Genomic DNA, 13236 nt, shown 5'->3' with positions numbered 1-13236 from the left:
AGAGCACATTGCAGTATTCCAGCCTGGAGGTCACAAGGGCCCGAGTGACTGTTGTGAGTGCCTCCCGATTCAGGTAGGATCGCAACTGGCGCACCAGGCGAACCTGGGCGAATGCCCCCCTAGCCACAGCCGTCAGGTGGTGGTCAAACGATAGCTGTGGATCTAGGAGGACTCCCAAGTTGCGAACCCTCTCTGAGGGGTATAGAATTTGACCCCCCAGCCTGAGTGATGGAATATTGGTGGAATCTTTGGGAGGGAAACACAACAGCCACTCGGTCTTTTCTGGGTTGAGCACAAGCTTGTTAACCCTCATCCAGTCCCTAACGGCCTCAAGGCCTCGGTTCATCACGTCTGCCGCTTCATTGAGTTGGCACGGGGCGGACAGATACAACTGGGTATCGTCCGTATATTGATGGTATCTGATCCCGTGCCTACGGATGATCTCTCCCAGCGGTTTCATGTAGATGTTGAATAGTAGGGGGGATAAGACCGAGCCCTGAGGCACCCCATATGTTAGGGGCCTAGGGGACGATCTCTACCCCCCCACTAACACCGACTGCGACCTGTCCGAGAGGTAGGAAGAGAACCACCGCAACATGGTGCCTCCCACTCCCACCTCCCGCAGTCGTCGCAGAAGGATACCATGGTCGATGGTATCGAAAGCCGCTGAGAGGTCAAGGAGAACCAGGATGGAGGAAAATCCTCCATCTCTGGCTCTCCAGAGATCATCGGTCAATGCGACCAAAGCAGTTTCTGTGCTGTAACCGGGTCTGAAGCCTGACTGGAAGGGGTCGAGATAGTTTGCTTCCTCCAAGGACCGCTGGAGCTGAAAGGCCACCACCTTCTCAACAACCTTCCCAAGGAAGGGAAGGTTGGAGACTGGGCGATAGTTATTAAGAGCAGCTGGATCCAAAGATGGCTTCTTTAGGAGGGGTCTCACCACCGCCGCTTTCAATGCGGCGGGGAAGTTCCCCTCCCGAAGAGAGGCGGTCACAACCGCCTGGATCCAGCCTCGTGTCACCTCACTGCTGTTAGTAACCAGCCATGAGGGACACGGGTCCAGTACGCAGGTGGAGGCACTTACAGCCCTCATGGCCTTGTCCACATCCCCGGGGGTAACATCCTGAAACTCAACCCAGAGATGTTCCATCTGATCCTCTTGTGCCTCGGCTGGAACTGCAGGGATGGAGTCCAAGTCCGACTGAAACCGAGCAATTAGATATAGATATATATATAGATATATAGATATATAGATATATAGATATATAGATATATAGATATATAGATATATAGATATATAGATATATAGATATATAGATATATATAGATATAGATAGATAGATAGATAGATAGATAGATAGATAGATAGATAGATAGATAGATAGATAGATAGATAGATAGATAGATAATCAGATTCATTTCTTCTTCAAACATTTTATTCTGAGAAACTGGTATATTTAAAAAAGGCCATAGAAAGGATCTAATTTAATATTTACATTGATATTTCTAGCACATAAAGGGATTTTCATTGAACGAACATCCATATACAAACAAGTTGATTACACCTACTGCATTTCCATTCATTACTAAGTAATTAAACTTTATTGCTGCATCAACAGGAGTTTATGTTCGCACACATTTTTATTACACTACTGGAAGTGAATAAATTAGTCTCTGTATGTAAACATAAAAGTATATCTAATGTACAAATGGGTTTCCCTTTTGTTCAGAAATTGTTCTCTTGTGGCAAACTGGGCCTCTTCCATTCTAACTGGGGTGCAAAATTTTGTCCAAGTACAAGTAAGGGCATTGTGATTAACTCCCAACTGCAATTCACGATAGTAGGAGCATTAAGAATGGATATTGTCTTCTATCCTTGTCACCCTGGTAGGAATTCTACTAAATGTGTTTACTAAGCAACAAAATTAAACATTTGACTCCACAGAGTAACCTTCACCATTGTTCAACAGCAAGAAGTATGTAGATAGAGCATAGCTTTGTGCATGTATAGAGATTTCTGTGCATGTAATGAGATAGAAGATTACTTGCATTACGAAAAGTAAAGCGTTCAGTGCCTCTTTCTTAGAAAGAGACTGGAGTAAAAAGATAAAAAAGAGGAAATGAGAAAAGAGGCAGGAAAAAGGAAAAGAAATGAAATATAATAAAAAAAATATTGTAAATAATTATTTTATTTATTTATTTTATTTAAAACATAGCCTAGCTACCCATCTTACATCAACTCTGGGTGGCTTCCAAAAAGCAATGTCAATTACATACCAAATGCAGAATTGGGATGTTCTGTACTTCTAAAAAGAAACAATTTAATCCCCATTATCTTGTCATATAAAAAGCTGCTTCTCTGAGCAGGTATTAATGCAACTAGAATCTAGTTAGTTAGGAGTAGAAGACCAAATGTAATACCTCCAAGAAATGGCATCATTAGGGGGGGGGGGAAACTCAGAGAAGAGAAAGTAGCCTCCATATAAGAAATCTATGGTTATTAGAGTCATGGGAACAAAAAATTAAACTATATAGCAATAGCAGTTAGACTTATATACCGCTTCATAGGGCTTTCAGCCCTCTCTAAGCGGTTTACAGAGTCAGCATATTGCCCCCAACAACAATCCGGGTCCTCATTTTACCCACCTCGGAAGGATGGAAGGCTGAGTCAACCCTGAGCCGGTGAGATTTGAACAGCCGAACTGCAGAACTACAGTCAGCTGAAGTAGCCTGCAGTGCTGCATTTAACCACTGCGCCACCTCGGCTTGTATATCATCATCATCCTCTTTTAACGAATCCCTAATCCTTCGCGGGGTGAAGTCTGGGCAACTGAATAGAGCTAGTGGAGTGTTTACTTCCTGTCACCAATGCGGAGTTTTGCTCATTTTCATTGCGCCAGAGAGAAAAATATCTGCCTCTACCTAGGATCGAACTCACAGCTTCCTGATTGTGAGGTGAGAGCTCCCCCTCTAGGCCACAGCACCACTCTAAAAAATTAAACTATATGTATCCCCCAATAAACTCCGAAGAAAGCATGCCAGCTCTGATTAAGAAACCTAATTTTATCATAGCATACTTAAAGCTTTGAAGTGTTCTTCATCTCTTCAGGACTGCGAGTTCTCGCAAGAAAGAGACGAAACAACTGCAGAAAGCTCATTGTATGCAAAAATATGGGAAAATAATGCAATATCTACAGTGGAAGATTGGGTTATAAAGTTGACTGAACTTGCAGAAATGGAGAAGTTTGATCATGGGAGGGGGGGAAATGACATTAAAAAAATTGAAACTTTATCTGAACTTTTTGTTGAAAAAATAAAAGACTGAATTAATATTTGGGGATTAAAAGGGGCTAATGAGGATAGGGAAAAGAATTGATTGATAATTCTAATTATAAGATGAGCAAATGTTTCTTACTTTTTCTCGTTTTTGTTTGCTTCTTTTGAATACTTTTATTGTATCAAAAAATCTAACAGAAATATATATTTTTTAAAAAGAGAGAGAAACGATGCAACTGGCATTTTGCTTTCAAAGGAGAATGCAGAAAGATTGCAGAGTTGGTCCTACTGAACTTAAAAGAAAAAGACTGAATCACCAATGCAAATATCAAATTAAATTAACATATACTTACTTGCATGGGGGCCCTTCGCACCAATCTTCTTCCCTGTGTTTTTTCTCACTCCAAGGAACAATCTCAAGTGCATTTTCATTGTAGCTGTGGCAAATATAGAAACAAAATAGACTTCAAACTTACACAACGGCCGTGAAAAAAGTGTCTGATGTTTGTTTTTCACACATACAATTGTTGCCACATCCCCATGGTCACATGATCAAAATTCAAGCGCTTGGCAACGGACACATATTTATGATAGTTACGTGCTAGGATCACGTGATTCACCTTTTGCGACCTTCTGACAACCAAAATCAATGGGGAAGTCAAATTCACTTAAGAACCATGTTACTAACTTAACAACTGCAGTGATTCGCTTAACAATTGTGGCAAGAAAGGTCATAAAATGGGGCAAACCTCACTTAACAACTGTCTCACTTAGCAACAGAAATTTTGGGCTCAATTGTGGTTGTTGAGAACTACCTACAGTACAGGGGTGGGTTTCTCGCCCCGTTCCAACCGGTTCGGCGGCGTCCTTGTGCACGCGCGAGGTGCACGCATGCGTACTAGCGTCTGTGCGATGCTCCAGCTGCTCCTGGAGGATTTTGCAGGCGCTGTATGCGTCCTGCGCATGTGTGGAAGCGCAGAACTCGTCAAAACCAGGTAAGGAGCGCGGGCGGGCAGGTGGGCCCTTCGCCGTTCCCGGAAGTTACTTACTTCCGGGTTCGCCGACCAACCGGTTCGCAGGGACCGCAGCAAACTGGTTGAACCCCACCCCTGCTACAGTATATGCAATGTGTTAAAAATCTAATGTAATGAAATGCACAGTTCAACTTTTGGAGTACATGACCATCATGGTTGATCAGCAGCAATGCTCTCCATTGCATTACTCCTTCCAATAGTCATCGTTTTTCACTAATCAAAAGTATAGTATAGTGATGCATGATGGCACAAAGCATACAATGCACCTTTGCCTGTTCATTAATGAGATCTAAGCTGACAGTGATTGACCAGAAAATTAAATCTTGCAATCTTGTAATTACAATGAACAGCTAAATAAAAATGTAAGCAGTGTGCAGTTCTTATGAGAAAGGCAAATTCTCTCTTTGAAATAATAAGAAAGGGGATTGAAAATAAAACTGTCAATAGAATTACGTCCTTGTGCAAATCTATGGTTAGCATACTGTCTACAATTCTTGCGACCACAACTTAAGAATATTAAGGAAATTTGTGCTTCAAAGTTTTTAACTTGAAAACGTCTGATCTGTTTAACTGGCAAATGCCAGTTTGCTGTTTTTCTGGCAAAGTTTTTCACAAGTGGTTTGTCTTGTCTCCTTCCTAGGGCTGACAAAAAGTGGCTGGCTTAAGGTCATCCAGCTGGCTTTATGTCTCAGGTGGGACTAGAATTCCCATCTCCTAGTTTCTAGCCTTAATCACACTATGGCAGCTGGAAAACTTTTTTTAATTACAAAAATAAATAAATATGAAACCACCATCATCATCACCACCACCCAAAAGTGGAAGTGGGGGGGGGGGAGAAGAGGAAAGACTACAGTATGGGGAGACATAGTAGAAATATATTAGCAATAGCAATAGCATTTAGACTTATATACCGCTTCATAGGGCTTTCAGCCCTCTCTAAGCGGTTTACAGAGTCAGCATATCGCCCCCCACAGTCTGAGTCCTCATTTCACCCACCTCGGAAGGATGGAAGGCTGAGTCAACCTTAAGCCGGTGAGATTAGAACTGCTGAACTGCAGATAACAGTCAGCTGAAGTGGCCTGCAGTACTGCACCCTAACCACTGCGCCACCTCGGCAATCATGCATGGCACAGATAACATGGAGAGACCTTTTTTTCTTAGTCCTCTCTGGCAATGTTAGAACTTTACATAATCTATTGAAATCAAATACAGGGACCTTCAGGGCAGATAGACAGGAAGTAATACTGTTAACCACGTTTAAACCACGTCTTACTACCAGAAGTCTTGCCATTGGCAGTTAGTTAGAAAGATCTGAGAGCAATTTATTACCTTCTCAATTACAAGCAGCCTGCCTTAAATCCTGTTTGTATGGAACAATTATACAATGGAGCTACCGCTGTGAGCTTGCCAAAGATAACCAGTTGACCACTATGCTATACTGATGCTAGACTAGATGGGGAAGGCTAAATCCTTACATTCTTATTCCACTATTTGAGGCACTCCCTTAATACGTTCTACTACTTAGATGTATTTATCCAAGCCTTGGCAAGTCTAGGTTTCCAACAGAAGGCTTTGCCCATTTTGCAAATTCCCTGTCCTTAAGTCAAATATAGATCACATTCAAGACCAGTCAATGGGAAAACTCTTAAGTCTTTATGAACATACATATTTTGTCTTTTTAAAAAATATCCTTCCTAACCTGAGAGCCATTGTTTGTCCACCTCTGTATTGATCACAAAATCTAAACTGTAGAACTTGTTTTCAATTTAGTGTTTATGACAGAAATAGATGAATTGTGACGGGGGCAGTCCAGAGGTGGGTTCCTGCCAGTTCGCACCAATTCGGTAGAACTGGTTCGTCAAATCTATTGAACCAGTTAGAAGAGGTTTCACCAGTGGACCCGGAAAGCAGGCCACACCTACAGAAGAGGTTCCAAAAATTTTTGAAACCCACTACTGACACACACACACACACACACACACACACACACACACACACACACACACAGACACACAGACAGACAGACAGACAGACAGACTCACACAGAGAAAGAGAAAGAGAAAGAAAGGAAGAAATAAATAAAAAAAGAAAAAAGAAAGAAAAAGTGAGAGAGATGAAAGAAAAAAAGGAAAAAGGGACAGAGAGACAAAAGGAAGGAAAGAGAGAGAGAGAGAGAGAGGGAGAGAGAGAGAGAGAGAGAGAAAACACATGGCCGGCAAGCCACTCCCACCAGGTCACATGGCCGGCAAGCCGCTCCCACAAAGGAGGCCACACCCACAGAGTAGGTTCGAATTTTTTTTGAAACCCACCACTGGGGCAGTCTCTGAATGCGCAGGTTAGTTTTCCTTAAGCACTGCATTATTATTAGAATTCTCCTTTGGGATTAAAGGTCAAAAGTACAATTAAATCAGGCGCACAAGAGGGACTGAATAGCATGCAAGGGTGGGGCAAAAAACTCAATTTGAATTAAGTAAAAGAAAACGAAATTAACTCAGAATGATTATTTCCCATACAATTAATAAACTCCACCTGCTGCTGGATTAAAAATTATTATTCGGCAGCCAGGCTTTGGTTGAGAAAGAAAGTGGCCCCAGGGTCTAAAGATGTGCACCCTTGCATTGAACGGATATTTGCACTTAATCCGCAAAGATTTTAATATGCCAAAGGAAGCAGTAGGGATGGCGTATTAAAATAATTAAAACAAAACTGGCATCAAGGGAGAATTTAACCTTTTCCTCGCTTAAGGGAAGCTGAGAATTTTCTTTGCTTTGGGAACAGCCTCTGGGTATTAAATTTTCCCCACTAAACTTTCCTTAATTAATTTGCTTTTTAAAAGAACAGTACATTAGCTTAGTGTCAAGCAACATCTTGACACTAAAGGAAAGAAAGAAAAAGAAAAAGGTTTTAGAGGTTAGCGAGCACATTTTCTTGAGAACTATTCTTTGGCATTATCTCATGCATCATCTTCTCCATGTTTGAGTTCTTAAGATTCCTACACAAAGACTTTCTCAGCATTTCTGTCCAATACACAGGACCAGTGGTGGGTTTCAAAAATTGTTCGAACCTACTCTGTGGGTGTGGCCTCCTTTGTGGGAGTGGCTTGCCACCCATGTGACCTGATGGGAGTGGCTTGCCGCCCATGTGACCGGATATGAAGGTGCCGACGACACTTGTCCGAACCACCTTAAATTACCTCACACACAGCACTGGCATGCATAAGAATATGATGTAAACTTGTTTTTTAAAAGGCATCTTTGGTTTGCGTTAAAACAACTTCAACACACGCAATGTTCTGATTGCACCACAAACGCAGTAGTCATCCTTTCCTTTCACAGAGGCACTGAGTTTTATAAATAGGAGCATGATAGTGTAGAATAATCATATCCAAGGACCAGTGGTGGGTTTCAAAAAACGTTGGAACCTCTTCTGTAGTTGTGGCCTGCTTTCCGGGTCCACTGGTGGAACCTCTTCTAACCAGTTCGGTAGATTTGACGAACCGGTTCTACCGAATAGGTGCGAACTGGTAGGAACCCACCTCTGCACAGGACCCAGATAGTTGGGGGCAATATGCTGACTTTGTAAAACTACTTAGCGAGGGCTGTAAAAGCACCATGAAGTGACATATAAGTCTAAGTGCTATTGCTATTACTTAGCACCATTCGTAACAATCAAATACCCAATAACTATTGAATGTTATACTTATGACAGTACAATAAAGAACTATTGGATGTGGGATTTAAATTCCACACCCTAAGGGAGAAGCTATTGCAGAATGATAATCTGTTCCGAATAAGTTATAGCTAAGCTTTTAAGTCAAGGTCTTGCTACAGCCACTACTCAATGTAACGCAGACCTCAAAAAATGAAGAAGCAGTTACTTGGACTCCTGCTTCGGTGATTTAGTGATATTTAATGGCATTTGATCTATTTGATACTTATGTCCAATCCCTTTATATGGCCATTAGTGTTATCAAATAATATAACAACTTGAGGAAGGTATGTCTACTTTATGTTGACTTCATTTCTGGAACTGATCCATCCCAATGTAACATACAACACATATCAATGTTGTATATTAATGTTAATCCTAACCAGGCACTTCTATAGTTTTAATCTATATTTTAATCTGTACTTATTTTGGCTTTATCTGGAAGTGTCTGGTTATAAAAGATAGAGGATAATTGTACTGTTAACATGAATTCACTAAAAGAACAAGGTTAAGTACCTTATGAATATTATTACAGAACAGATGAAGCTTAAAAAACCATTTTGGAATTTAGAAATTTAAATTGGTGAGTCTCCTTTTACTCTTAATAAATAAACATTAATATATAAAGCCCTAGGAATCACACAGCAGTAACACAAAGCTTACAATATGCAACAACAAATAAATCTGTGTTTCACTATGGCATTAAATGTCAATGAACAGCTTTTCCAAATGTTTCTTTTAACACTGTGGCAAATATCAAAAAGCTAGGCATGGCATTGGATATACATGCAAACAGGTAATCCTTTAGATTCTTTCAGTAGTCTATCATCAGGGAAGCTAGAAGCATCATCTTGTGGCTGGATACCATACCAGAAACATTTCCTCATCAAACATGTAACACAAGAATAGTTATGTTTTTCAATGTCTTTAATTAAACATTATTTTTAAAAGAACCAAGGATGTCATTGTTATAAACAATAGGGCTTCTGCTGTTACGTATATCTTGGACCCAGCTTCTCTCCCTCCCTCCCTCTTTCTTTTCATCACTTTTTTTTTGGAATTGTATGTTTATAAACATGCATTGCCATTTTAATTTTAGCACTTTAGCACTGTGCTTTGGATACTCTTCCAATATACATTTAATGTTTGAGATGATAGCAATACATAGGATTCTCATTTGATTCTATTAAGAGTATTGAATGCATTTGTAACAAGCGGTTAATATCTGCTTATATCACATTTGCTTTGTAGGATACTCCTTTGAATTATCTTAAGCTGCTAACATTTTGCATGAAGAAATAAGAAAAAAGGAAACCTGTATTTGAATCTACATAAGAGATGCTTCGGCATTTAAGCAAATGCTTAGGGCAGGAAAAAAAAGCCTTTTCTGTAATAAAATTCTCCAGAGTTCACCTATTAACCAAGGCAAGAGACCATCAAGCCAAAATAAACCCACATTATTGACCATTACATTCATAAACCAACAGATGTCAGGCTCTTCGCTCTCTGTAAGTAAGTGAAGTCTTTTAAAATGAACCATTTATAATATGTTTTCTCCTCCCTGTAAAGAGATAATTTTATAGCCTCTCCTAGAGGGTTTCAAGCTTCAAATAGCCAAGGAATTCATATCAGCACTCTGCCAGTAAAGAGAAAATTATGCTGCCTAAAATTAAGCGCAGTATTCCAAAATGCTATCTAGGGAGCATTTCAAAGAGTAGATTAAATGCACCTCAGGCATTTGAATGCTAGGAAAAGTCTCCAAGACACTGGAACATCTTTCATCGTGACTATTTATTTATTGTTTCCATTAGACATTTTGTAAGGGTTTTTTTTTTAATGACATCATTAAAGAACTCCTTGGTAGTAAATACTGAATGCTTACAATTGGTTCCTATAAACTAGATGTATTGTCACACCAATGGCAAGAACTTGCAAACATTTCTGAGCCTTCAACATAGAACAGAAAGCAACCTATTATAACAAGCTTTTGGACGTTTATGAATAAAATAGTCTTATACGTATTTTACATTCAACATATAAAATCAAAGACATGCAGGTACATATTCATACTATGTAAAAATTGTATAGATAATGCATTAGAGCAGTGATGGGCAACCTTTTTGGCGTGGTGTGTCAAAAATCGGCAAAAAATCGAGCATAACTCGCGTTGTGTGTCACTTCGACAAAAACATAATTTTGTGCAATTTATAGTTTAAACTACAAAAATGTATAATTGAAATATATAATTGTATTTAATAAACCAAAAACAAATTATTTAACATACCTGCTTAGTAACTTCTTTGTTCATCAGTCAATTTCGTATGTTGCCCTTGATATTATTGAACTTGTTTGGGGTGCCGTGAACCAGGGCTGTGGAGTCGGCTGCTTCCAGCTCCACGTCCTCATCAACATGCTGCTCCAGCCCGCCCCAAGAGAACTCAGATATTCTCTTAATAATTGCATCTTTATTCTGCATATCGTGAAATAGAACTGGCGCACATCTTAGGAGAGTTTCTTTAATAAATTCACCCTCATTAAGCGCTTTTGCATGCTGAGCTATGGAGTGAGCAATGCTCAAACTTGCAGAGTTTAAATTTGTAGAGCCTTTCATAAATTTAAGGATGGAGTTAGATTGGCTCTTATAAAGGTGTAGCTTTACTGCGGTCGTAACCGACAGTCCCAGGAGTAGACTCTCTGTGCCGGCCTGACTGGAGAGAGGCGCGCACTGTTCCCGCGCTCCTCTCCTGCGGGTCCTCCCTCACCGCGCTGATGACGTGTGTGCGCACGGCACGCACGCCTTACCAGCAGCCCCTGCACTCAGAAAGGGGTGGCGGCGATACAGTAAGTGAGTGTGGGCGGGGGAGATCACACGTCCCCCCCCCCGTTCCTCCAGCACAGATTCTTTCATCCTCGGCGGCCGTGCAGGAGCCGAGGATGAATTGCATGAAATCCTGTGCGTGTCACCCCAAATGGCTACGCGTGTCAGCACTGACACGCGTGGCATAGGTTCGCCATCACTGCATTAGAGGGAAAGAAAATAGCTTATAGATGTGATGGCCTGGATCCAAAAACCTGTACAGAAAAACTTTTGATAACTGCTTTGATAACACCGATAAATGTTTAGCTGTGTTCTACTGTGGGAGATATAATAAATGAAATATAAAATAGATTGGTCTGTTAAAATGTGTTTGCTACAAAGTCTTGAAAGAGATCACACAAATTTATATTTCACTAAAGTTGGTTATCACTCACGACTCATGAAACTTAATTAGTTAATTAAAAGATAAAGACTCCCTCGAGCCAAAGTTGAATCTATATGAACAAGCCCACAGTTATCCTGGCACAATACAGAAGGGATTTCTCACTGTCTTTTTCTAGGATGACTTTTTAATGTCTTAGATTAAAGGTTGTCAAACTCGCTGTCAATTTCGTGGCTTGCGGGTCAGATGCATCACACGCTGGCCACACCCACGTCCAGTTTAGAAAAGGGGGGGAAAGTCCCAATACGTCATGTGATACCGCCATGATGACGAGAGTTTGTCACCCTAGAATTTATCTTAGAGGTTAGCCAACTGCCCTGGGATTTGTTAACACAGTCTTCTATCAAACTATTAAACAAGCCAATCCTGTGTTAGATTTCTTTTGAAAATAAAGTTACTTTTAAATTATGTATTCAATTTATTTATGTTAATAACTGAACTGCACTTAAAGCTCAGTCCTAATGCTTTTTACTTACACATAAACCAGGGGTGGGTTTCTCGCCCCGTTCCAACCGGTTCGGTTGGAACGGGGCTGGCAGCGTCCTCGTGCACGCGCGCGGTGCACACATGCGTACTAGCGTCTGCGCGACGCTCCAGCTGCTCCTGAATGATCGCACAGGCACTGTATGCATCCTGCGCATGCATGGAAGCGCAGAACTCGTCAAAACCGGGTAAGGACCGCAGGCGGGCGGGGGCGCTCTTCGCCGTTCCCGGAAGTTACTTACTTCCGGGTTCGGCGACCAACTGGTTCGCAGGGACCGCCGCGAACCGGTTGAAACCCACCCCTGACATAAACCCAATAACTTTTAATTAGATTTATTTTCATGTATGCTTTTCTGTTGTGGCTCGGTAGGAGCCTTTGGAGCTGCTATCAGACTCTGACACAGAAACCTCCTGTGAGTGGTTTCAGGATGCTCACAGGAGAGGATAACAAGCAGCTGTGGCTTGTTAAGGATCTCCTCCTGCGGATAAAAGACTGATGGTGCCACGCCCTAGTGGCAGAAGTCAACGTTCGCTCCTTCCGTTCTATTCCGTTCCGTTCCTGTTCTAGTCAAGGTTCCCTGTTCGTGTTCATGGTTCAAAGAAACCAACTTGGAGAAGTGGTTTGCTGTAAGAGTTTGTTTTTGCATTTGCTGTTTAACTTTTTGCCAGAGAATTTATCTATGTTTATTTTGGGCTTGCAGCCAGCAAAAGCCGGGACTGATAAAAACATTCCTTTACAAGCTGTGTGTGGCTGTCGTTTCTGAACGAACAAAGTGGGGGTCAGAACACTTTTCCATGCATATTGTTTTTTTGAGGGAGATGGGCAGTTTAGAAATGTGAAATACAAATAAAATAAATTATGTTTGATTAAGATTCCTGCAAAATATAATAAATGGAAAAAAATATCACAAAAATATGCCCCAGTAGATTAGTGGAGAAGTTGACTTAATTTTGAGATAATTTCCTTTTCTTTTCTTCAAACTTTATTGGCTAGTTTCTACAACAGAAATTTAAAAAACATTCTTTCATGTCTACATTTTTCTTTGAAACCACCCTAAAATATAATAAACTGAATTTGATTATCACCCCTTCTTCAGAAAATATGTTTTTCTGGTTGTACAACAATTTTTTCCCCCTTAGTTTTCCTTGCCACTTCCCCTTTTGCTTGGGAAAAATCTTCATAGAAGACTTGGATGCCTCAAAAAAGATATATGGGGTTGGGGGAGAGGAGAGGAATAATCTAGTTTTGCACACTGTTTGCTGGCAAGCCCAATTTAAGGGAACATAATTCATTGTTCTAGATCAGTGTTTCTCAACCTTGGCCACTTGAAGATGTCTGGACTTCAACTCCCAGAATTCTGGGAGTTGAAGTCCAGACATCTTCAAGTGGCCAAGGTTGAGAAACACTGTTCTACATATTTTGGAATGGTTGATAGTATATGTCATTTCATTTCTTGAAATGAAATAACCCAGAC

At 40.8% G+C, this 13236-nt stretch overlaps 1 protein-coding gene across 2 annotated transcripts in view; it reads right to left on the bottom strand.

Annotated features, from left to right (window-relative positions):
• The window catches only part of NBAS (NBAS subunit of NRZ tethering complex), a 191288-nt gene that overhangs the window by 116679 nt on the left and 61373 nt on the right, over positions 1-13236 (bottom strand). For both annotated transcript variants that reach the window (XM_087716997.1, XM_087716998.1), the window contains exon 22: positions 3630-3713. In XM_087716997.1, coding sequence (XP_087573123.1) covers positions 3630-3713 — 84 coding nt within the window. The remainder of the gene's footprint in view (positions 1-3629; positions 3714-13236) is intronic.

The sequence above is a fragment of the Thamnophis sirtalis genome, unplaced genomic scaffold, assembly GCF_051295495.1.
Source record: "Thamnophis sirtalis isolate CommonGarterSnake01/CBP01778 unplaced genomic scaffold, rThaSir2_p1.2 scaffold_5, whole genome shotgun sequence".
In the NCBI taxonomy this organism is placed as follows: Eukaryota; Metazoa; Chordata; class Lepidosauria; order Squamata; family Natricidae; genus Thamnophis; species Thamnophis sirtalis.
This window is presented reverse-complemented; position numbering and strand designations above follow the sequence as displayed.